Source organism: Trachypithecus francoisi, unplaced genomic scaffold (assembly GCF_009764315.1).
Source record: "Trachypithecus francoisi isolate TF-2019V2 unplaced genomic scaffold, Tfra_2.0 Lachesis_group13, whole genome shotgun sequence".
In the NCBI taxonomy this organism is placed as follows: Eukaryota; Metazoa; Chordata; class Mammalia; order Primates; family Cercopithecidae; genus Trachypithecus; species Trachypithecus francoisi.
This window is the reverse complement of record NW_022681458.1, coordinates 91,471,273-91,497,473: the sequence shown is the minus strand read 5'-3', so window position 1 is coordinate 91,497,473 and position 26,201 is coordinate 91,471,273. Positions and strand designations below refer to the sequence as shown.

General features: G+C 40.5%; 1 protein-coding gene across 10 annotated transcripts in view; it reads left to right on the top strand.

The window, feature by feature from the left end:
- Positions 1-26,201, top strand: part of RIF1 (replication timing regulatory factor 1) — a 136,173-nt gene that overhangs the window by 7,728 nt on the left and 102,244 nt on the right. For all 10 annotated transcript variants that reach the window (XR_004441769.1, XR_004441771.1, XR_004441770.1 and 7 more), the window contains exons 6-13: positions 74-168; positions 3,402-3,591; positions 6,459-6,551; positions 12,540-12,678; positions 16,913-17,064; positions 19,552-19,669; positions 21,194-21,370; positions 21,612-21,722. Coding sequence is in view for 5 of the 10 variants with exons in the window: in XM_033231532.1 (XP_033087423.1) it covers positions 74-168; positions 3,402-3,591; positions 6,459-6,551; positions 12,540-12,678; positions 16,913-17,064; positions 19,552-19,669; positions 21,194-21,370; positions 21,612-21,722 (1,075 nt within the window). In the remaining 5 variants the exon portion in view is untranslated. The remainder of the gene's footprint in view (positions 1-73; positions 169-3,401; positions 3,592-6,458; positions 6,552-12,539; positions 12,679-16,912; positions 17,065-19,551; positions 19,670-21,193; positions 21,371-21,611; positions 21,723-26,201) is intronic.

Here is a 26,201-nt window from a genome sequence, read left to right as displayed (position 1 = left end):
AAAAACAGAACTATAATGCCAATAAAAACAGTTCAGGCTTATTTCATTTGTATTTATTTGGTTTGTTTTTTAGGTATCCAGTATAATTGATTCGTTAGAAATACTGTTTAATAAAGGAGAGACGCATTCTGCTGTTGTTGATTTTGAAGCGTTAAATGTTATCATAAGGTATGCATTTGGATGCTGTGCAAATTGAAGAATAGTTTTCATAAGTTTAGGTGAAGGAGAGGGCTTTTGGGATTTAAATGAGAGACAGACATTAAAAGGGGGAAATGTCATTTACACCAAAAGGCTCAAGGACAAGAAGTAACAGAAGATGGAAGTAGATGTGCATGGGTTACTAGGTTTTTAAAATTTTTACTGGGACCATGTTAAAGGTGAAGTCTTGGTTATGTTCCTGCTAGTAACGTACACAGTTCAGGTTTGAAAAATGTCTCTGTTAAAGCTTGTTTAAGGGTTTTAAAAATAATGTAAACTCATAAGTGGGCTTAGGGGTTGTTTAGAAAGCAGTGTTTAGCAGGGAATAGGAGAGTACCGTCTTCATTTTTGTTATAACAGGCATGCCAACAGCATAAACTCTTTTTTTTTAAAGTGTAAACTCTTTGATGACATGATTTCCGTCTTCCCTGTTTTTTGTTCTTTAAAGTTTTCTTGTTGAGTTACTTGCTTTAACTTCCCCACTGTTGAATGCTCTGATTGATGCTAAGATTATGTCATCGTTCTCTGGCTATCCTCTTCTGTAACAATGATGAATTTAGCATAACAATAAGTAATACAGTTGGCCCTTTGTAGGTTCTGCATCCTTGGATTTAACCAATTGAGGGTTGAAAGTCTCAGAAAAATTGCATCTATATTGAACATGTACAGACTTTGATTTTCTTGTCATTATTTCCTAAACAGTACAGTTTAACAACTACTTACTTAGCACTTACATTGTATTAGCTATTATCAGTAATCTAGAAATGATTTAAAGTATAGGGGAAGATGTGCATAAGTTATATGCGAATACAGTCATGTGTCACATAATGATGGGAATACATTCTGAGGAATGCATCATTATATAATTTCATCATTGTGCAAACATTGTAGAGTGGACTTACACAAACCTAGATGGGATAGCCTCTTACATACCTAGGCTGCATGGTACAACCTGTTGCTCTCAGGCTACAGACCTGTACAGTATATTACTGTACTGGATATTGTAGGCACTTCTAACACAATACTATTTGTGTACCTAAACATAGAAAAGGTACAGTAAAAATATGATAAAAAAGATTAAAAAATAGTACACCTGTATCTGGCGCTTACCACGGATGGAGGTTTTAGGACTGAAAGTTCTTTGGGTGAGTCAGTGAAGGAGTGATGAGGGAATGTGAAGGTCTAGGACATTACTGCGCACTATTGTAGATTTCATAAAGACTGTACACTTATGCTACACTAAATCTATAAAAACATTTAAAAAATAAATTAGTCTCTACTTTCTGTAACTTTTTTTGAGACAGTCACACGTCGTTCAGGCTGGAGTGTAGTGGTGTGATATCGGCGCTCTGCAACCTCCACCCCCCAGGTTCAAGTAATTCTTGTGCCTCGGCTTCCCGAGTAGCTGGAATTATAGGCGCCCGCTACCACGACCGGCTAATTGTTGTGTTTTTAGCAGAAATGGGGGTTTTGCCATGTTGGCCAGTCTGGTGTTGAACTCCTGACCTCAGGTGATCCACCCACCTCAGCCCCCAAAGTGCTGGGATTGCAGGCATGAACCACTGTGCCTGGCCAGCTTATTGTAACTTTAGACTTTAAAGTTTTTAAACTTTTTGACCTTTGTAAGAATAATTAGCTTTGGCTGGGCACAGTGGCTCATGCCTGTAATCCCAGAACTTTGGGAGGCCCCGGTGGGCAGATTACCTGAGGTCAGCAGTTTGAGACCAGCCTGGCCAACGTGGTGAGACCCCATCTCTACTGAAAATACAAAATTAGCTGGGCATGGTGATGTTTGCCTGTAATCTTCAGCTATATGGGAGACTGAGGCATGAGAATCACTTGCACCCAGGAGGCAGAGGTTGCAGTGCGCTGAGATCGTGCCACTGCACTCCAGCTTGGGTGACAGAGAGACTTGGTCTCAAAAAAAAAAAAAAGAATACTTAGCTTAAAACACAAACATACAATTGTACAAAATTGTTTTCCCTTGTTAAATCCTTATTCTAGGAGCCTTAATTTTTAATTAATTTATTTATTTTTGACTTTCGTAACTTTTTGCTTAACAACATAACACATCAGCCTAGGGCCTCTTGCAGGTTCAGGATCATTATCAATGTCTCCCACCACCAGATCTTGTCATACTAAAATGTGTTCAGGGGCAATAACATGCATGGAGCTGTCATCTGTGGTTAATGCTGCCTTCTGGAGTATCTGCTGAAGGACCCTTCAAGGCTACTTTACAGTTAACTTTTTAAAAATAGAAGTAGGAGTAAACTGTAATAATAAAAATTATAGTGTGGTATATACATAAACCAGTAACATAGTCATTTTTAAGAAATTTTTTTTTATTACTATTTTTTGTGTGTGTGACGGAGTCTTGCTCTGTCGCCAGGCTGGAACACAGTGGTGAGGTCTTGGCTCACTGCAAACTCTGCCTCTCGGATTCAAGCTATTCTGCCTCAGCCTCCCAGGTAGCTGGGATTACATGCATGTGCCATCACGCCCAGCTAAGTTTTGTATTTTTAGAAGAGACGGGGTTTCACCATGTTAGGATGGTCTCGATCTCCTAACCTCGTGATCCACCCACCTTGGTCTCCCAAAGTGCTGAGATTACAGATGTGAGCCACCGCACCTGGCCGGTCATTTCTTATCATTATCTTATAGTACAGTATTATGTCCTGTATATAATTGTGCTGTACTTTTATATGAATGAGAGTGCAGTAGATTTGTTGGTTTACACCATTGTTATCAGAAACATGAATAATGTATTGCACTGCAGTGTTACAACAGCTATGATGTCACTAGGTGATAGGAACTTGTCAGGTCCCTTATAATCTTACTGGACCACTATTGTGAATGTGCTGCGTTTTTGACCGAAACGTTTGTGGTGTATGACTATACTGTCCTTTTTATATCGGACCTGAGCATTATTGTGAGGTCCTAGCACCAGTACACCAGGGATACTGAGGGGTGACTGTAGTATTTCAATCTAAAGACAAGATTAGTTCTTTAAAAAAAATTTACAAAAGCAGTAATGTGCAAATTAGTAAAAATTATATCTATTTCTTGTGTGCATATGCATATTTGTATATATTCTAAAACAAATGGGCCGTACTGTGTATATTTCTGTGTGTCACATATTTTACTGCTTGTTAAGACTTAAAATGTGAGGTCACGCTAATTATTCATTGATTTCTCTATTATAGGCTAATTGAACAAGCCCCAACTCAAATGGGAGAAGAGGCAGTGAGGTGGGCAAAACTGGTCATACCTTTAGTGGTTCATTCAGCACAAAAGGTACATTTGCGGGGAGCAACTGCTTTGGAGATGGGAATGCCATTATTGCTTCAGAAACAGCAAGAAATAGCATCTATTACGGAGCAACTTATGACTACTGTGAGTGTTCTTTTATGTAAGACTTTTCTGGATACTGCATCAGAAGGTTTTGCACTAAGCTTAAAATTCAGTCTGGGGGCCAGGTATAGTGGCTGTCACCTGTAGTCCCAATGCAGGAGGCTGAGGTGGGAGGATTGCTTGAGGCCAGGAGTTCCAGACCCATCTGGGCAACAGAGTGAGACCCATCTCTACAAAATATCTTAAAAATTAGCTGGGCATGGTGGCATGCGCCTATAGCCTCAGATGCTTGGGAGGCTAGGGCGGGAGGATTGCTTGACCAGAAATTTGAGGCTGCAGTGAGCTATGATCTCACCACTGCATTCTAGCCTGGCTGACAGTGAGAGCCTGTCTCAAAAAAAAAATAAAAAATGTGGGCATATTGGTATAGTTGCACTATGATCTAGGATTTTAGCTTTGAATCACAACATTAAGAATTGCGTAAGTTAGCATAGGCACATTGCTCATTACATAGTAGTAAGGAGGGGAGCTATTTATTGTTACTAAAATCCAGACATTTTACTTCATTCCCAATAAATAGGAAATAGGAATTGTATTTCTGAAAGAGGGAGAGCATTAACTGATTCACTCATGTTTAGGTTGTTACTGTATAATCCTAGTAGATACAAATTTAATGTACATAAACTTAACTCGTCTCTATAGTTTTCTAGTTATTACTTGCCACAGATTTTAGGTTTTCTAACCATTGTTCTTGTAACATATTTACTGGGCATCTGATATATGTAGTGCATTGTTGCAGGCCCTGTAAATATAGCAGTGAACAAAAGAGGCTTGATGGAGCTTATTTTCTTGTGGGAGAGATAATTAAGTACATAGTGTAGTAAGTGAAGAGCGCTAAGGAGAAGAGCAAGGACTGGAGAGTGCCGTGAGAAAGGAATGTAAGGTGGTCAGAGGAGGCAAAGGAAAGGACATTTGAACAGTGATTTGAAGGCAGAGTAGGAGTTACCCATGTGGATAATGTAGACAAGCGAACCATGAGGGCAGAAGGCCCGTCTCTAATGGTTGTGTACTTGGTTGGTGTTCCGGGAACACTGGGCAGTATGACAGTAGTGGAGTGAATTAGAGTGAGAGGAAAAGAAGGCCCAATCACATAGGACCATGGCGGGAACCATTGTAAGGATGGATTTTTTACTCTAGGTTACATGGAAAGCCATATTTGAAGGCCTTGTTTTATTTTTTGTTTTAAGAGACAAGGTCTCACTATATTAACCAAGCAGATCTTGAACTCCTGGGCTCAAGCAGTCCTCCCACTTTAGTCTCCCAAAGTTTTGGAATGACAGGCATGAGCCACCACACCCAGCCCCTAAAACCTGAAATTTTACTTGCTTAAAATGCAGAAGACTTCTTGGTAATGTTCAGTATGACAAAGTAACTCGAGTGTCTTCATAAATAGCTTTATTCTGATGAATTTATTTTTTAGTAACACATATATACACATATAAATTTTTTTTTTTTTTTTTGAGACGGAGTCTCGCTCTGTCACCCAGGCTGGAGTGCAGTGGCCAGATCTCGGCTCACTGCAAGCTCCGCCTCCCGGGTTCACGCCATTCTCCTGCCTCAGCCTCCTGAGTAGCTGGGACTACAGGTGCCGCCACCTCGCCCGGCTAGTTTTTTGTATTTTTAGTAGAGATGGGGTTTCACCGTGTTAGCCAGGGTGGTCTCGATCTCCTGACCTCGTGATCCGCCCGTCTCGGCCTCCCAAAGTGCTGGGATTACAGGCTTGAGCCACCGCGCCCGGCCTTTTTTTTTTTTTTTTTTGAGACAGTTTCACGATTGTTGTCTGGGCTGGAGTGCAGTGACGCGGTCTCAGCTCACTGCAGCCTCCACCTCTTGGGTTCAAGTAATTCTCCTGCCTCAGCAGGAGTAGCTGGGATTATAGGCACCTGCCAGCATGCCCGATTGATATTTGTATTTTTAGTAGAGATTGGGGTTCACCATATTGGCCAGGCTGGTCTCGAACTCCTGACCTTGTGATCTACCTGCCTTGGCCTCCCAAAGTGCTGAGATTACAGGCATGGGCCACCATGCCTGACCATAAAATCCCTTTTTTTAACCCATTTATCAAGCTTGCAACAAAGCATATATGAAATTCTTTATATAAATTTGAGCTAAAAATTATTTCACATGTCTGTTGATTGTGAAGCTATTAATGTATTTTTTCATTATTAGTGTGAAAATATTAATACAATGCCATTTAAACTAGTTAATGATATGCATGCTGACTTTTTTAGGGTAAAGTATATTGGTAGAAAAAAGTTGGATTGATGGATGGTAGGATGGCCAGATAGGTGATAAGATCAACGTAGTAAAGTGTTAATGGTCGAATCTGGGTGTTTGTATTAGAGCATTTACTGTAAAAACTCCTTCAGATTTGCTCTATGCTTCAGCTTTTCTTTTGGAGTTTTATGGGAGGGGTAATTTTTTTTTTTTTTTTTTGAGATAGTCTCGCTCTGTCACCCAGGCTGAAGTGCACTGGCACGTTCTCTGCTTTCTGCAACCTCTGCCTCCCGGGTTCGAGCAATTCTCGTGCCTTAGCCTCCAGAGTAGTAGGAATTACAGGTGCCTTCCACCACACCCAGCTAATTTTTGTATTTTTAGTAGAGATGGGATTTCACCGTATTGGCCAGGCTGGTCTTGAACTCCTGACTTCAGGTGATCTGCCTGCCTTGGCCTCCCAAAGTGCTGGGATTACAGACTTGAACCACCGCACCTGGCCTTGGGTGGGGTAATATTTTTATTACGGAGAAAACTGTTTGGTTGAATCAGTTTTTGAAAATTATTCCTAGACTTTGATATTGGATTTTTTTTTCTAAGAGTCTGTTTGGTAAATTAATTGCTTTTGTTTGCAGAAATTAATCTCAGAACTCCAGAAGCTATTTATGAGTAAAAATGAGACTTACGTGTTAAAATTATGGCCTTTGTTTGTCAAACTACTTGGAAGGGTAAGTGCCCAGTTAATGAACAGTCCACAATTTTTACATGCTGGACTCTTTGTTTTCTTACCTTTTCTTTGTACAGTTGATGCTCATTATTTCCTTTGTACAGCTGATGCTCATTATTTCATGCTTACTCACTAAAATTTATTTGTAAATCTGAAATCAGTACTTGCAATGCTTTTGCCATCATTTGTAGACACCCAGGGTGGCAAAGAATTGGAGTCACAACGTGCATGTTTCCAGCTGAGGTCAAGCAAGGTTACGCTCTGCCTTTTTGTTTTAGTTCTCATACCTTAAACAGGTGTCCTTTTTATATTCCATGTAATGCCACATTTTTCACTTTTCTGTGCTTTTCCTGGTGGTTTTACTGTTTAAATTTGGGACCCAAAGCCTGGGTCCAGGTGCTGTCTAGTTTGTGTTCCTAAGCAAAGGAAGGCTGTGATACACCCAACGGTGAAAATAAACTTTGTTCAGGCATGATTTATAGAGCTACTGGCTGTGAATTTGATGTTAGTGATTCAGTAATATAAAATACCTTCTAATAGATAGATGTTAAACAGGTTATATATTGAACAGCTGACAAAAGTGTGTCCATAGACTCAAAGAAATTTAACTCTGTATTTCCCATGGGAGTGATTGCTCAGTATTTGCTAATTTAGTGTTCCAGGCTATTTTATATAATAGAAAACCATAACTACTATGAATAATGAGAGAGAATCAACTGTATGTTCAATGATTAAGCAGGTTTTAGGTAGTAGGGGGTGTGCTGCTTTTATTGTGTTCTAACCGTTTGTAAATGAACAATTCAATGGCATTAAATCTATTCATAATGTTGTAAGCATCACCACTATCTATACCCAAAACTTGTGCATCATCCCCAACAAAAACTGTACCCATTAAGCAGTAAACTCCCTCTGCCCTCCTCCCCCACTCAGACATCACCCTTTGGTAATATCTGTTCTACTTTCTGTCTCTGCAAATTTGCTTATTCTAGGTACCTCATAAAAGTGAAATTATAACATATTTGCTCCTCTGTGTCTGGCTTATTTCACTAAGCATAAAGTTTTTTTATTTTTTTTTTGAGACAGAGTTTCACTCGTCACCCAGGCTGGAGTGCAATGGCGTGATCTCAGCTCACTGCAACCTCTGCCTTGCGGGTTCAAGCAATTCTCCTGCCTCAGCCTCCTGAGTAGCTGGGACTACAGGCATGTGCCACTATGCCCGGCTAATTTTTGTGTTTTTAGTAGAGACAGGAAGGATTTCACCATTTTGGCCAGGATGGTCTTGATCTCCTGACCTCGTGATCTGCCCACTTTGGCCTCCCAAAGTGCTGGGATTACAGGCATGCGCCACTGTGCCTGGCAGCATAAAGTTTTTAAGATTTATCCATGTCATAACATGTATTAAAGTTGCATTCTTGGGCTGAGTGATTGTATGTAACACATTTTGTTTATCTGTTGAGAGACATTTAGGTTGTTTCTACCTTTTGGTTATTGTGAATAATGTTGCTGTAAACACCAGTGTACAAATCTGTCGGAGTTCCCGCTTTCAGTTTTTTGGGTATATACTTAAGAGTGGAATTGCTGGGTTATGTAGTAGTTCTGTGTTGAATTTTTTGAGAAAGCCCCAAACTCTTTTTTTGAGACAAGATCTGGCTCTGTCTGTCACCCAGGCTGGAGTGCAGTGGCACAACCTCGCTGACTTCAACCTGTCTCCCAGGCTCAAACCATCCTCCCACCGCAGCCTCCCAATTACCTGGGACTACCACCGTGCCCAGCTGAATTTTTTTTTTTTTCCGTATTTTTTGTAGAGATGGGATTTTGCCATGCTGCTCAGGCTGGTTTCCAACTCGAGTGATCCGCTCGCCTCAGCCTCCAAAATTGCTGGATTACAGGCATGAGCCACTTGGACCAGCCAGCAACAAACTCTTCTGTAGCAGCTGCACCATTTTACATTCCCACCAGTAATGCACTAGGGTTTCACTTTCTTAACATCCTCACCAACACTTTTTATTTTCCTTTTTTTTTTTTTTGATAGCCATTCTAGTGAATGTGAAGTTGGATTGATTTGGTATAGATTTGCATTTCTCTGATTACTAGTGATGTTGAACATCTTTTCACTTGGTTCTTGGCTGTTTAATTGTCTGTGGAGAAATGTCTAAGTCCTTGGCCCATTTTTGAGTAGGTTTGAGTTTTTGTTGAGTTGTAGTTCTTTGTATGTTTTTGATATTCATCCCTTATCAGTTATGTGATTTGCAAATATTTGTTTCCATTCTGTAGGTTCTCTTTTGCTTTCTTGGTAATATCCATTGCACAGTTTTAAATTTTGGTATATTATGTATATTATTTGTTATTGCTCGTACTTGACATCATATTCATGAAGTTGTTGTCAAATCCAATGTCATTTTTGTTTCCCAATGCGTTCTTGTAAGAATTTTCCAGTTTTAGATCTTGAATGTAGATGTTTGTACCATTTTGAGTGAATATTTGGATATGGTGTAAGGTGAGTCCAGGTTCATCCTTTTGCGTGTAGATGTTCAGATTCCTCAGTACCATTTATTGAAAAGGTTGTTTTTATTAAATCCTTTTGGTACCCGTTTTTTTTTTTTTTTGAGACAGTCTTACTCTGTTGCCAAGGCTAGAGTGCAGTGGCGTGATCTCGGCTCAGTGCAACCTCTGCCTCCTGGGTTCAAGCAATTCTCCTGCCTCAGTCTCCCAGGTAGCTGGGATTACAGGTGCCCACCACCATGCTCGGCTAATTTTTTTTTCTTTTTTGTATTTTTATTAGAGATGGGGTTTTACCACGTTGGCCAGGCTGGTCTCGAACTTCTGAGCTCAAGTGATCCACCTGCCTCGACCTCCCAAAGTGCTGGGATTACAGGTGTGAGCCACCGCGCCTGGCCTGTGGTACCCTTTTGAAAATCAATTGAACACAGGTGCAAAGATTTAGATCCAAGCTCAGTATTCTGTGCTGTTGATGTGTATGGCCTTATGCAGTTACCGTATGTATTAATTACTGTAGCTTTATACTGTTTGGAAGTCAGTGTGAGTTGTCTGGTTTTCTTATTTTTCAGAATTGTTTCGGCTTTTATTTTTATTTATTTATTTATTTATTTTTTGAGCTGGAGACTCTCCCTGTCGCCCAGACTGGCGTGCAGTGGCGTGATCTAAGCTTACTGCAACCTCCGCCACCTGGGTTCAAGCGATTTTCCTGCCTCAGCCTCCTGAGTAGCTGGGACTGCAGTTGCACGCCACCACACCTGGCTGAATTTTTGTATTTTTAGTAGAGATGGTGTTTCACCATATTGACCAGGCTGGTCTCGAACTCCTGACCTTGTAATCTGCCGGCCTTGGCCTCCCAAAGTGTTGGGATTACTCGTGTGAGCAAGCCGGCTGTTTTGGCTTTTTGAGGCTCTTTGCAATTCCATGTTAATTTGATGATAGACTTCTTTATCTGTGAAAAAGGCAGTTGAAATCATGGTAGGGATTGTGATGAATCTGCATATAATGCCTTGAGTAGTTAGCATTTCATTGATGTTAAGTCTTTCTACCCATGAGCAGATGTCTTTCCATTTGTTTAGGCTTTTTTTTTTTTTTTTTGGGGGGACAGTCTTTCTGGCTATAGTGCTGTGGCACAGTCTTGGCTCACTGCAAACTCAGCCTCCTGGGTTCAAGTGATTCTCCTGCCTTGGCCTCCCAAGTAGCTGGGATTATAGGCGCCTGCTACCATGCCTGGCTCATTTTTGTATTTTTAGTAGAGACAGGATTTTACCACGTTGGCCAGGCTGGTCTTGAACTCATGACCTAAAGCAATCCACCTGCCTTGGCCTTTCAGAGTGCTGGGATTACAGGAGTCAGCCGCTGTACCAGGCCTAGGTCTTTAATTTCTTTCAGCAGTGCTTTGTAGTTTTCATCTTGTGTCTAACTTCTTGGGCTAGATCTGTTACGAAGTATTTCCTTTAGCTCTTGTAGCTAACTTGTGTGTTTTTTTGTTTTCTAATCCATTTTTGATTTTATTTTATTTTATCTTACTTTTTTATTTTTATTTTTATTTTTTGAGATGGAGTCTCGCTCTGTCGCCCAGGCTGGAATGCAGTGGTGCGATCTCAGCTCACTGCAAGCTCCGCCTCCTGGGTTCACGCCATTCGCCTGCCTCAGCCTCCTGAGTTGCTGGGACTACAGGCGCCTGCCACCACGCCCAGCTAATTTTTTGTATTTTTAGTAGAGACGGGGTTTCACCATGTTAACCAGGATGGTCTCGATCTCCTGACCTCGTGATCCGCCCGTCTCGGCCTCCCAAAGTGCTGGGATTACAGGCATGAGCCACCGTGCCCGGCCTTCCTTTTTTTTTTTTTGTTACTGGTTTATAGTGTGTTAAGATTATATGTGGTTTATAGCCTGTTCGGAGCATTAGTGTTTATGTAATTTTTTATTTGTGATGCATTACTTGTCATTTTTCCATTTTGTACTTTATTTTCCTTTTTTTCTTTTTGAGACAGAGTTTCACGCTTGTTGCCCAGGCTAGAGTGCAAGCACGATCACTGCAACCTCGGTCTCCTGGGTTCAAGTGATTCTCCTGTCTCAGCCTGCCGAGTAGCTTGGGATTACAGGCATGTGCCACCACGCCTTTCTGATTTTTGTGTTTTTAGTAGAGAAGGGATTTCTCCATATTGGTCAGGTTGGTCTCGAACTCTGACCTTAGGTGATCCACCTGCCTTGACTGCCCAAAGTGCTAGGATTACAGGTGTGAGCCACCATGCCTGGCCTATTTTTTTTTTTCCTCCTGAGCTCATATGTTTCTTTTTGTTTAATAGTTTCCTCATTTAAATCTTACATAATATTTGGAAGTAATTCAGAAGCTATCCGGTTTTCTTCTGGCTGTGGTGGCTCATGTCTGTAAACCCAGCACTTTGGGAGGCTGAGGCAGGTGGGTCATTTGAGGTCAGGAGTTAGACACCAGCATGGCAAAACCTTGTCTCTACTAAAAATATAAAAATTAGGCCGGTCCTGGTGGCTCACTCCTGTAATCCCAGCACTTTGGGAGGCCGAGGTGGACGGATCACCCTGAGTTCTGGAGTTCGAGACCAGCCTGACCAGCATGGTGAAACCCTGCCTCAACTAAAAATACAATAATTAGCTAGGCATGGTGGCATGCACCTGTGATCCCAGCTACTTGGGAGGCTGAGGCAGGAGAATCACTTAAACCTAGGAGGCAGAGGTTGCAGTGAGCTGAGATCCAGCCATTGCACTCTAGCCTAGGTGACAGAGCAAGACTCCCATTGGAAACAAAACAAAACAAAACAAAAATTAACTGGGCGTGGTAGTATTAGCCAGTAATCCCAGCTACTTGGGAGGCTGAGGCAGGAGAATCGCTTGAACCCAGGAGATGAAGGCTGCAGTGAGCCGAAATAGCACCACTGCACTGTAGCCTGGGCGACAGAGTGAGACTCCCTCTCAAAAAAAAGAAACCTTATTCAGTTTTCTTGATTTTTATCTCACTTTTACTATTTTTTATTAGCAGATACGACTGTTTTTTAAAAATGTTTCTTTTACAGCCATGAAATTAGATGTTTCCTTAATTTTCCTTTCAATTTGAAAGCTTATTTTTATTATTTTCAGGTTCAACACCTTTTTTCTCTAATTCTTTAATATAAACGTATATTTTGTTTGGTATTGCTTTGATAAAGTTTGGGATTTATCTACTCTCCTAATCTCTAATGTTTTAGAAGTGTTCTGTAACGCATTATCTGCTTCTTCAAACTTTATATATTTTGTGGTCTTGAGTTTGGAATGTGTGTTTAAAGTTTATTAAATTCCTAAGACTTTTAACATATGTAACATTTAACACATCTCTTTATGTTTGTGAATAATTTGTCTTTTGTCTCCCCATTAGATTATGAAATCCTAAGAGCGTAAGTGAATGAATAAAGGAATGATAGCAATTGTTCTGTTTCATGCAGATAAATAACTTCTTAATGATTTTTCCCTTTTTTAGACCTTGCATCGAAGTGGGAGTTTCATCAATTCTCTGTTGCAACTAGAAGAACTTGGATTTCGTAGTGGAGCTCCCATGATTAAAAAAATAGCTTTTATTGCTTGGAAGAGTTTAATAGATAATTTTGCTTTGAATCCAGGTAAGTAATATTTTAACAATTTTTATTTCCTATGAATTCATTTTGCTTAAAGCAAGATAAATGAAATTTTTCTGTTTTTTTGGATTTTAAGTTGAAATTAAGCTACTACTGAATTGTTTTCATTTTAAGGGAACAGTAATAAATTTGTACTGAAAATAGAATTCACATACTAGGCATTGAAAATCACAAATATAAAGTCTGTTTTACAGTATTTCAAAAACTGAACAAAGGGAAAAATAACTTATTTGTGACTTCCTTATTTTATTTTATTTTACTTTACTTTACTTTATTTTATTTTATTTTATTTTATTTTATTTTATTTTATTTTATTTTTTTGAGACAGAGTGTCGCTCTTGCCCAGGCTGGAGTGCAGTGGTGGGATCTTGGCTCACTGCAACCCCTGCCTCCCAGGTTCAAGCGATTCTCCTGCCTCAGCTTCCCGAGTAGCTGGGATTACAGATGCCCACCACCACACCCGGCTGATATTTGTATTTTTAGTAGAGACAGGGTTTCGCTATGTTGGCCAGGCTGGTCTCGAATTCCTGACCTCAAGTGATCCACTCGCCTTGGCCTCCCAAATGCTGGGATTACAGGTGTGAGCCACTTCACCCAGCCTATTTGTAGTTTTCTTACATGTTAGCCCTGAGTTGAATGATTTATGTATATTTTATTTAATCATCACAATAGACCTGAGATGTAATTATTAATCACTATTTTAGAGAGATTGAGTAATTTTCCAGAGGTCACATAGCCAGTAGATGATAGGAAACAGTTGTGATTTCCATGGAATAAAAATATCAGTGATTGATGATGGCCTTATTTCTTTCAGGATTTCTAGAAGAGTACCAAATAGTGGTTTAATATTGATATTTGGAAGTCACTCTTTTTGATTTACTACTTTAACCTTACCTTCTTATTGTCGAGCGGAGTTTTCTGATAATATATTCACAAGAAAGAATATTTAGCCCAAAACTGGGTTAGTATGAGTACTTCACTAGGTGGTAATCTTAGATTTAATTAATACTGTGTGTTTACAAGAACTGCTAAGTAATGTTGAGTTGTTATCCTATATTTTTCCTGCCAAAGACCATTATTTATCTCATTTCTTCCTCCTTTTAATATGTTTTGTATTGTGATTATTTGCATTAACTGTAATTACATTTTTTGTTGTTGAAACGGAGTCGGAGTCTCGCTCTGTCGCCCAGGCTGGAGTGCAGTGACGCAATCTCAGCTTACTGCAAGCTCGGCCTCCCAGGTTCACGCTATTCTCCTGCCTCAGCCTCCCGAGTAACTGGGACTACAGGCGCCCGCCACCGTGCCTGGCTAATTTTTTGTATTTTTAGTAGAGACGGGATTTCACGTGTTAGCCAGGATGGTCTCCATCTCCTTACCTTGTGATCCGCCTCCTTTGGTCTCCCAAAGTGCTGGGATTACAGGCAAGAGCCACTGCTCCCAGCCCTTTAATTACTTTTATTTAAAATACTGGTACATACATTTTGGGGGTATAGGTTTTTTTTTTTTTTTTTTTCTTTTTTCTCTCTTAGGGTCTTACCCTGTCACCCAGGCTGGAGTGCAGTGGCATGATCATGGCTGACTGCAGCCTTGACCTCCTGGGCTCTAGTGATCCTCCCACCTCAGCCCCCCAGGTAGCTGGGACTACAGGCGTGTGCCACTATGTCTGGCCTATTTTTGTATTTTTTGTAGAGGCAGGATTTGACCATGTTGCTCAGGCTACTCTCAAACTCCTGGACTCAAGTGATCTACCTACTTCAGCCTTCCAAAGTGTTAGGATTGCAGGTGTGAGCCACTGTGCTCAGTCTACTATAATTTTTAATTGAAATTGTAGCTTATTTTTATGTTTATGAGCTGGCATGTATTTGGGTCTAACTGTAAACCCAGAAGTAATGTTTGGGACTACAATCTTTTGGAATTAAGTTAAAGCATAAAATAAGAGTAGTTTAAAGAGGGTAAGTTAAAAACAAGTTCAGAGCTAGGGAATCCACGACTGATACTGTGGATCCAGGAAGTCATCAAGGAATCAGATGACCGTTTTTGCTCTGCCATCTTCGATTTGTCTTAGTTGCAGACAGGAAGGAGGGAAGGTAGAAGAGCAGGAAAGACTTCTTCACAGCTGAGTCACCTATACCTAGAAATAACCTTCTAAGAATCTTATATACACATCCACTTAAATTTTACTGGGTAGAATGGCTCAATAGCTGACTAGAAAAAGTAGTCAAAAACTGGGCACCCATCACTGTCCTGTGTAAAATCAGATTTTGTAATTAAAGGAGATTGGTTTATTGCATGGCAATTAATCTCTGCTTCTGTAGAGATATTATTATGGAGCTCTTCTCATAAATAGAATAGAGGCCAGGCCTGGTGGCTCACGCCTGTAATCCCAGCAGTTTAAGAGGTGGGCAGATCACCTGAGTTCTGGGATTAGAGAGCAGCCTGACAAACATGGAGAAACCCCGTCTTTACTAAAAATACAAAATTGGCCAGACATGGTGGCACATGCCTGTAATCCCAGCTACTTGGGAGGCTGAGGCAGGAGAATTGCTTGAACCCGGGAGGAGGAGGCTGCAGTGAGCCGAGATGGCCCCATTGCACTCCAGCCTGGGCAACAAGAGTGAAACTCCGTCTCTGAATGAATGAATGAACGAACGAACGAACGAAAAGAATAGGGGCCCCCAAAAAGTAAGTGTCTTGGACTGGATAACTTGTTCATACAGTGATCTGCCTTTATTTTCTTATAGAACTGTTAATTGAAATAGTTAAATGGCAGAGTAGTTGTAACAGACATTGTCAAGTGCCATTCTACCAAATACATGGCCTGACTGAATCCTTTCCAAGTCTGTTTGTTTGTTTGTTTATTTGGGACGGAGTCTCACTCTGTTGCCCGGCCTGGAGTGCAGTGGCGCGATCTCAGCTTACTGCAACCTCTGCCTTCTGGGTTCAAGCGATTCTCCTGCCTTAGCCTCCTGAGTAGCTGGTATTACAGGAGCCCACTGCCACGCCCACCTAACCTTTTTGTAATTTTAGTAGAGACAGGATTTCACCATGTTGGCCAGGCTGGTTTCGAACTCCTGACCTCAAGTGGACCTGCCCTCCTCATCCTCCCGAAGTGCTAGGATTATAGGCGTGAGCCACCATGCCCAACCCTTTTAAGGTCTTTTTGACAAGTTATTTTAGCACAGACTATGTCTTAATTTTTCATATCCCTAGTCTTACTCATTTGGCATAAATGTTTTGTCTGAAAATTGGATTTAATTTCTTTTTTTTTTTTTTTTTTTTGAGGCGGAGTCTCACTCTGTCGCCCGGACTGGAGTGCAGTGGCCAGATCTCAGCTCACTGCAAGCTCCGCCTCCCGGGTTTACGCCAATTCTTCTGCCTCAGCCTCCTGAGTAGCTGGGACTACAGGCGCCCGCCACCTCGCCCGGCTCGTTTTTGTATTTTTAGTAGAGATGGGGTTTCACCGTGTTAGCCAGGATGGTCTTGATCTCCTGACCTCGTGATCCGCCCATCTCGGCCTCCCAAAGTGCTGGGATTACAGGCTTGAGCCACCGCGCCCGGCCTGGATTTAATTTCTATGTTGAATTTTAACAATATGATTATTGTTAAGATAGGGCAGTCCTGAATCTGAATCTATTTAGATTTCAAAAGTGTATTCAATCAGTGGCCCCAGTAGTAATGATTTTTGATGGAATATATTAATAATTGATTTTTTAAATGATAGCCTTTTTTGACATAATGTAAACATGCTTCCGTTTCTTTGTCAAATGGGGGTAATGAGAATGCTAAAGCAGCTAGGACAGTATTTCTCAAAGTTTTGGCATTTTGTGCTGGATAATTTGTTTTTCGGGACTGTCCTGTGTGTTGAAGTTTAGTAGTGTCCCTAGTACTCTACCCATAAGATGTCAGTAGCATCCCCTCATTTGTAACCAACCTAAAGTATTTCCTGGTGGGAAATTGCCCCTGGCACACAGTCTCTAATAAATACTACTTATTTGTTTTAAAATACATTTTTGCCTTATTGAGTGTTTTTGGTTCAGCAGTACTACAGTTTATGAAAATGAAAGTTTTGGGTAGAGCAAGGACATCCTGAGGATTTATTTTTTTAAAAAATATTTTAAAATCTGTTCTCTTGCTGTGATGAAAGACTATTGCATAGCTAATGTTGGAGTTAATCTTTAGCTTGGATGTCTCTTTACCTGTGTGCTTATTTTCTTTTAAGATATACTGTGTAGTGCAAAAAGACTCAAGTTGTTAATGCAGCCTTTGAGTTCAATCCATGTGAGAACAGAAACTCTAGCATTAACAAAACTAGAAGTCTGGTGGTATTTACTGATGAGACTTGGACCTCATCTTCCTGCTAATTTTGAACAGGTAACATTACAAGTGTTGACTATAGCACTTTATGTTTTTGTTAATGTGTTCTTAAGTTCTTACCAGTTTACTCTTTTAGTGTTATTTTTGCTATTTGTTAGCAGACTAGAACATATAAAAGACCTTTCACTTGACTGGCAGATAACTTAAATTCATTTCCCACAGGGATATTGTTCAATTGCTTGAAATGGAGCCCCTTTACCTGAAATGTTTTTATTTATTTATTTATTTTGAGACAGAGTCTTGTTCTGTTGCCCAGGCTGGAGTGCAGTGGCGCCATCTTGGCTCACTGCAACCCCCACCTCCTGGGTTCAAGTGATTCTCCTGCGTCAGCCTCCCGAGTAGCTGGGACTACAGGCACATGACCATACCTGGCTGATTTTTTGTATTTTTTAGTATAGACAGGGTTTCACCATGGAGGCCAGGCTGGTCTCACACTCCTGGCCTCAAATGATCCGCCCGCCCCAGCCTCCCCAAGTGCTGGCTTACAGGCATGAGCCATCACCTGGCCCTGAAATGTTTTTAAATCAGCAAGTACTCAAATACTCATTCTCACTCTACAAGCATTATGATTTTAAAAAGAGACTTTTTTCCCCTAGAGGATTTGGAATATGATTGAGAAGAAAACCAGCATCAGTGAAATAGAAATCAGCCGGGCATGGTGGCTCACACCTGTAATCCTAGCACTTTGGGAGGCAGAGGCAGGTGGATTGCCTGAGCTCAGGAGTTTGAGACCAGCCTGGGCAACATGTTGAAACCCCGTGTCTACTAAAATACAAAAAATTAGCCAGGTGTGGTGGCATGTGCCTGAAGTCTCAGCTACTCGGGAGGCTGAGGAGAATGGCTTGAACCCAGGAGTTGGAGGTTGCAGTGAGCTGAGATCACACCACTGCACTCCAGCCCAGGCAACAGAGTGAGACTCCATCTCAAAAAAAAAAAAAAAAGAGAAACCAAGTGCTACACTGGGTAGATATAAGGTTGGACCAGTTATTTTTTGTTCCTCTGTTTTCTAGGCTGCATAGTGATAACCAGTGATTTAATCCTATTTGTAGGATTCTTTTTAATTGTTACACAATGATTTTACGAATTCTTCAGGATTTGCATATCCTTACTGGTATTTAGACATAAAGTTTAATCTTACCTAAACCTTTTGGGTTTTTGCAATTATTTCCATCCTTGGCTTTTGAATTTTTTTTTTTTTTTTTGAGATGGAGTCTTGCTCTGTCACCCAGGCTGGAGTGCAGTGGCACAATCTCGGCTCACTGCAAGCTCCACCTCCCGGGTTCACACCATTCTCCTGCCTCAGCCTCCAGAGTAGCTGGGACTACAGGCGCCCGCCACCACGACCGGCTAATTTTTTTGTATTTTTAGTAGAGACAGGGTTTTACTGTGTTAGTCAGGATGGTCTTGATCTCCTGACTTCGTGGTCCGCCTGCCTCGGCCTCCCAAAGTGCTGGGATTACAGGCGTGAGCCACGGCACCCGGCCTGGTTTTTGAATTTTTTTACAGTTAAAAGGAGCAGCTCTGCTAACATCTTTCTCATTTCTTCATCACTTATTTTGGATTTTGGGGGTATATTTTACTTACGCATCTATAGTCCTTATGTTTTATGTAAATAGCTGCATAGCAGGGAATGCATTCTTGGAAAAGAGGACTTATGCTTAAGCCATTTTTATTCAGTTCTTAATTTTTTAATATATTAAGAGTTTTAAATTTTTTTTTTTTTTTTTGAGACGGAGTCTCTTGCTCTGTCGCCCAGGCTGGAGTGCGGTGGCGTGATCTCGGCTCACGGCAAGCTCTGCCTCCTGGATTTACGCCATTCTCCTGCCTCAGCCTCCCGAGTAGCTGGGACTGCAGGCGCCCGCCACCTCACCCGGCTAGTTTTGCGTATTTTTTAGTAGAGACGGGGTTTCACCGTGTTAGGCAGGATGGTCTCGATCTCCTGACCTCGTGATCCGCCCGTCTTGGCCTCCCAAAGTGCTGGGATTACAGGCTTGAGCCACCGTGCCCAGCCTAGAGTTTTAAATTTTATATAACATGAAATAATTGAAGATGGGTATTGTCAGTAATGTAATTTGGATCATAATGAATTTTCCAAATTCTGCCATTTTAAGGGTCCAATAGGCTAATCCTTTGCATTTATCCAATACATTAATTGGAATAATTTATTTGGTAACTACAGGTGACTGGTACTAGGATGATGTTCCAGAGTTTTAAAAAGTTAAAATTAGTCTACCAATAATGTATACAATTCAGATGTTTATATAAACAAGTTTAGGTAATACACATTTAGGGCAAATACAATTGTAATAAAATGTTCATATTTTTTCCAAATTTCATTTTTTAGCCTGTTTGTGCATGGAAACAATCTGTAAAATGGAATATATTAAGGCTCCATTTAATGAAACTTATATTATGTGAGGCTTTTAGAAACTGTGACAGATGTATAGTTTATAGATCGATGTTTTCCCTTCTTTTACCCCATAGGTTTGTGTGCCTCTGATTCAAAGTACAATAAGCACTGATTCTAATGCCTCACCTCAAGGCAATTCGTGTCATGTAGCTACATCTCCAGGTTTAAATCCTATGACTCCTGTACACAAAGGTAAGAGGTAGATGTTGTTTTTTGCTTTTTTAATCAGGCTTTGTTGACCTAGAGCCATAGTTTTGAAGTAGGAAATAAAACAAGCTTTGAGAGGTTTTACTCAGTGTTTTTCGTATGAAATGAAGCACTTCATAATTTTTTTTTTTTTTTTTTGAGACGGACTCTTGCTCTGTCGCCCAGGCTGGAGTGCAGTGGCCGGATCTCAGCTCACTGCAAGCTCCGCCTCCCGGGTTTACGCCATTCTCCTGCCTCAGCCTCCTGAGTAGCTGGGACTACAGGCGCCCGCCACCTCGCCCGGCTAGTTTTTTTTGGATTTTTTAGTAGAGACGGGGTTTCACCGTGTTAGCCAGGATGGTCTCGATCTCCTGACCTCGTGATCCGCCCGTCTCGGCCTCCCAAAGTGCTGGGATTACAGGCTTGAGCCACCGCACCCGGCCAGCACTTCATAATTTTTAGATTCGTTACCAAAAAATCCATTATGTCTTCCTGGTTTTTTTTTTGTTTGTTTTGTTTTTATGTTACTGAGTACTGTTGTAAGCATGTAGTTGTGGTTAGAAAAGACAGATGTATTTTCAGTACATTATATGAGGTACGTTAGAAAAAAAGCCTCAGAGCAGCTAACATGAAAGTCTGTTGGTTTTAGAACCAGAATCTTAGCGCTATTAAAAACAACACATCGGCTTGGCGAGGTGACTCATGCCTGTAACCCTAGCACTTTGGGAGGCCAAGGCCAGCAGATCACTTGAGGTCAGGCGTTTGAGACCAGCCTGGCCAACACGGTGAAGCCCCGTCATCTCTACCAAAAATACAGAAATTAGCCGGGCACGGTGGTGGGCGCCTGTAAGCCCAGGTACTTGGGAGGCTGTGGCAGGAGAATCGCTTGAACCCTGGAAGGCAGAGGTTGCAGTGAGCCGAGGTCATGCCACTGCACTCCAGCCTGGGCAACAGAGGGAGACTCAGTCTCAAAACAAAAACAACACTTCAGCCAGGTGCAGTGTCACGCACCTGTAATCTCAGCACTTGGGAAGGCTGTGGCAGGAGGATCACTTGAAGCCAGGAGTTCGATACTGCCTGTGCTACATAGTGAGACCCTGTCTCTACAAAAAATAAAAAAATTAGCGGAGCACAGTGACATCCATGCATCTGTAGTTACGGCTACTTGGAATGCTGATGGGAGAATTGCTTGAGCCCAGGAGTTTGAGATTTTAGTGAACTATGATTATACCACTGCACTGCAGCCTTGACAGTACAATGAGACTGTCTCAAAAAAAATCTTAGCACTTATAAAGTGTCTATGTATATCATTGAAAGACAGTTATTTCATATGTATTATTTTATATTTGCCATCTGAGTCTTAAAAATTTATGTCACAGAATACCTGCATGTTAATATTTCAAGATATGGATTAATGCCTGAGACATTTAAACTCTGTTTTTAAAAGTTTCATTGAAATGAAATATATGCATTTGGGTAGCTAATATAAAATGAGCTTGTATGACTTACCCTTTCTTTTTTTTCTTAAAGGTGCTTCCTCCCCATATGGAGCCCCGGGAACTCCCCGAATGAACCTGAGTTCGAATTTAGGTGGAATGGCCACAATCCCTTCCATTCAACTTTTGGGACTTGAAATGTTGCTTCATTTCTTGTTGGGTCCAGAAGCCTTGAGTTTTGCTAAGCAAAATAAACTTGTGCTGAGCTTAGGTATTTAAATATTTTAAGAATAATTTTAATTACTAAAACAGTCCAGGACTTACTGCATTGGGGTGAGGAGAAGTGTTATTTTTCCACAGCCAAAATATTTTATAGTTGTGTATGAAATAAATATGAATCTTTTTTTATAGAAAACACACCTACTTAATAGATGTTTTAAAGTTTTATAGTGAGAAATGTATTTCGTAAATCTGTTGTTTTACATAATTATTTTTTATTCTCCCCCTTTCAGAGCCACTGGAACATCCCTTAATCAGCAGCCCTTCTTTTTTTTCCAAACATGCAAATACACTTATCACTGCTGTTCATGATAGCTTTGTTGCAGTTGGAAAAGATGCCCCCGGTAAGAGAATTTGATTTATTATTTGCTCAAATGTGTGTTTAAAAAGAAAAAATAGGCCAGTCACAGTACCTCACACCTGTAATTCCAGCATTTTGGGAGGCCAAGGTGAGTGGATCACTTGAGCTCAGTTGTTTGAGACCAGCCTAGGCAACATGACAAAACCCTGTCTCTACAAAACACACAAAAACTAGGTGGGCGTGTTGTTACCTGTAGGGAGGCGGAGGCATGAGAATTGCTTGAGCCCAGGAGGTGGAGGTTACAGTGAGCCAAGATTGTGCCACTGTACTCCAGCCTGGGTGATAGAGCAAGACTCAGTATTAAAAAATAAAAAATAAGATAAAATACAAAATATTTATATGGTGCCACCTACTGGCCAGATTGTGCGAGAACTTTACATACATTCATTTAATTTTGGCAGTAACTTTCCATGTTAGTTCATTTTACAAATGAGGAAACTGGGTAATACAGGAAATACATAAGTTGTGCGAAGTCACTTATACGTGTTAATACTGTGTCAGGTTCTATGGCTTTAGTATCTGTACCCAAACTTCTGTGTTATATGGCCTATCAAGTAATGAGGAAAGGAAATTTCAAAAATCGTTCGCTGTTGGAACTGGTTGGAAAAAGAATCACAGTGAATCACATAATTTTTTTTCTGTTGGTTGTTAGATATCCTTCTGAATCTCTGTGAACAATCTCTGCCTCAAAAGTATTGGGCATTCAATTCAGAAAAGATAATAAAAAAAGATGAAGCAATTACCCTTAGTTATACAATTCAGTGTTAACATGTTATAGTTGTTTTAAGGAACACATTTATGGCTGGACATGGTAGCTTATGCCTGTAACCCTAGCACTTTGGGAGGCTAAGGTGGGAGGTTTGCTTGAGGCAGATGTTGTGACCAGCCTGGGAAATGTAGTGAGAATGCTGTCTTTACAAAAATAAAATAATAATAATAATAATAATTAGATGGGGTAGTGGTATGTACCTATAGTCCTAGCTACTTGGGAGACTGATGTGGGAAGACTGCTTGAGCCCAGGTTGTTGAGATGACAGTGAGCTATGATTGTCCTACTTACTGTACTCCAGCCTGGACAGAGTGAGACTCTATCTCAAAAAATAAACATATTTAGTTTCTACAAACAAAAACGAAGTGATAGTGTTTTATAAATTTACTACAGGGCTGAATATCGTGAGGAAAATTAAATATTGTTCAATTTATTTCTTTTTTTTTATTTTTTTTATTTTTTATTATACTTTAAGTTCTAGGGTACATGTGCATAACGTTTATATCATGTATAACTCCCCAATGCAATCCCTCCCTCCTCCCCCCTCCCCATGATAGGCCCCAGTGTGTGATGTTCCCCTTCCCGAGTCCAAGTGATCTCATTGTTCAGTTCCCACCTATGAGTGAGAACATGCGGTGTTTGGTTTCTCTTCTTGTGATAGTTTGCTAAGAATGATGGTTTCCAGCTGCATCCATGTCCCTACAAAGGACGCAAACTCATCCTTTTTGATGGCTGCATAGTATTCCATGGTGTATATGTGCCACATTTTCTTAATCCAGTCTGTCACAGATGGACATTTGGGTTGATTCCAAGTCTTTGCTATTGTGAATAGTGCCGCAATAAACATACGTGTGCATGTGTCTTTGTAGTAGAGTAATTTATAATCCTTTGGGTATATACCCAGTAGTGGGATGGCTGGGTCATATGGTACATCTAGTTCTAGATCCTTGAGGAATCGCCATACTGTTTTCCATAATGGTTGAACTAGTTTACAATCCCACCAACAGTGTAAAAGTGTTCCTATTTCTCCACATCCTCTCCAACATCTATTGTTTCCTGACTTCTTAATGATTGCCATTCTAACTGGTGTGAGATGGTATCTCATTGTGGTTTTGATTTGCATTTCTCTGATGGCGAGTGATGACGAGCATTTTTTCATGTGTCTGTTGGCTGTATGGATGTCTTCTTTTGAGAAATGTCTGTTCATATCCTTTCCCCACTTTTTGATGGGGTTGTTTGTTTTTTTCTTGTATATTTGTTTGAGTTCTTTGTAGATTCTGGATATTAGCCCTTTGTCAGATGAGTAGGTTGCAAAAATTTTCTCCCATTCTGTAGGTTGCCTGTTCACTCTGATGGTAGTTTCTTTTGCTGTGCAAAAGCTCTTTAGTTTAATGAGATCCCATTTGTCAATTTTGGCTTTTGCTGCCGTTGCTTTTGGTGTTTTAGACATGAAGTCCTTGCCCATGCCTATGTCCTGAATGGTACTACCTAGATTTTCTTCTAGGGTTTTTATGGTATTAGGTCTAACATTTAAGTCTCTAATCCATCTTGAATTAATTTTCGTATAAGGGGTAAGGAAAGGATCCAGTTTCAGCTTTCTACTTGTGGCTAGCCAATTTTCCCAGCACCATTTATTAAATAGGGAATCCTTTCCCCATTTCTTGTTTTGTCAGGTTTGTCAAAGATCAGATGGCTGTAGATGTGTGGTATTATTTCTGAGGACTCTGTTCTGTTCCACTGGTCTATTTCTCTGTTGTGGTACCAGTACCATGCTGTTTTGGTTACTGTAGCCTTGTAGTATAGTTTGAAGTCAGGTAGCGTGACGCCTCCAGCTTTGTCCTTTTGACCTAGGATTGTCTTGGCAATGCGGGCTCTTTTTTGGTTCCATATGAACTTTAAAGCAGTTTTTTCCAATTCTGTGAAGAAACTCATTGGTAGCTTGATGGGGATGGCATTGAATCTATAAATAACCTTGGGCAGTATGGCCATTTTCACGATATTGATTCTTCCTATCCATGAGCATGGTATGTTCTTCCATTTGTTTGTGTCCTCTTTGATTTCACTGAGCAGTGGTTTGTAGTTCTCCTTGAAGAGGTCCTTTACATCCCTTGTAAGCTGGATTCCTAGGTATTTTATTCTCTTTGAAGCAATTGTGAATGGAAGTTCATTCCTGACTTGGCTCTCTGCTTGTCTGTTACTGGTGTATAAGAATGCTTGTGATTTTTGCACATTAATTTTGTATCCTGAGACTTTGCTGAAGTTGCTTATCAGCTTAAGGAGATTTTGGGCTGAGACGATGGGTTTTTCTAAATATACAATCATGTCATCTGCAAACAGGGACAATTTGACTTCTTCTTTTCCTAACTGGATACCCTTGATTTCTTTCTCTTGCCTGATTGCCCTAGCCAGAACTTCCAACACTATGTTGAATAGGAGTGGTGAGAGAGGGCATCCCTGTCTTGTGCCAGTTTTCAAAGGGAATTTTTCCAGTTTTTGCCCATTCAGTATGATATTAGCTGTGGGTTTGTCGTAAATAGCTCTTATTATTTTGAGGTACGTTCCATCAATACCGAATTTATTGAGCGTTTTTAGCATAAAGGGCTGTTGAATTTTGTCAAAAGCCTTTTCTGCATCTATTGAGATAATCATGTGGTTCTTGTCTTTGGTTCTGTTTATATGCTGGATTACATTTATTGATTTGCGAATGTTGAACCAGCCTTGCATCCCAGGGATGAAGCCCACTTGATCATGGTGGATAAGCTTTTTGATGTGCTGCTGAATCCGGTTTGCCAGTATTTTATTGAGAATTTTTGCATCATGTTCATCAGGGATATTGGTCTAAAATTCTCTTTTTTTGTTGTGTCTCTGCCAGGCTTTGGTATCAGGATGATGTTGGCCTCATAAAATGAGTTAGGGAGGATTCCTCTTTTCTATTGATTGGAATAGTTTCAGAAGGAATGGTACCAGCTCCTCCTTGTACCTCTGGTAGAATTCAGCTGTGAATCCATCTGGTCCTGGACTTTTTTTCGTGGGTAGGCTATTAATTGTTGCCTCAATTTCAGAGCCTGTTATTGGTCTATTCAGGGATTCAACTTCTTCCTGGTTCAGTCTTGGGAGCGTGTAATTGTCCAGGAAATTATCCATTTCTTCTAGATTTTCTAGTCGATTTGCGTAGAGGCATTTATAGTATTCTCTGATGGTTGTTTGTATTTCTGTGGGGTCGGTGGTGATATCCCCTTTATCATTTTTTATTGCGTCTATTTGATTCCTCTCTCTTTTCTTCTTTATTAGTCTTGCTAGCGGTCTGTCAATTTTGTTGATCTTTTCAAAAAACCAACTCCTGGATTCATTGATTTTTTGGAGGGTTTTTTGTGACTCTATCTCCTTCAGTTCTGCTCTGATCTTAGTTATTTCTTGCCTTCTGCTAGCTTTTGAATGTGTTTGCTCTTGCCTCTCTAGTTCTTTTAATTGTGATGTTAAAGTGTCAATTTTAGATCTTTCCTGCTTTCTCTTGTGGGCATTTAGTGCTATAAATTTCCCTCTACACACTGCTTTAAATGTGTCCCAGAGATTCTGGTATGTTGTATCTTTGTTCTCATTGGTTTCAAAGAACATCTTTATTTCTGCTTTCATTTCGTTATGTACCCAGTAGTCATTCAGGAGCAGGTTATTCAGTTTCCATGTAGTTGAGCG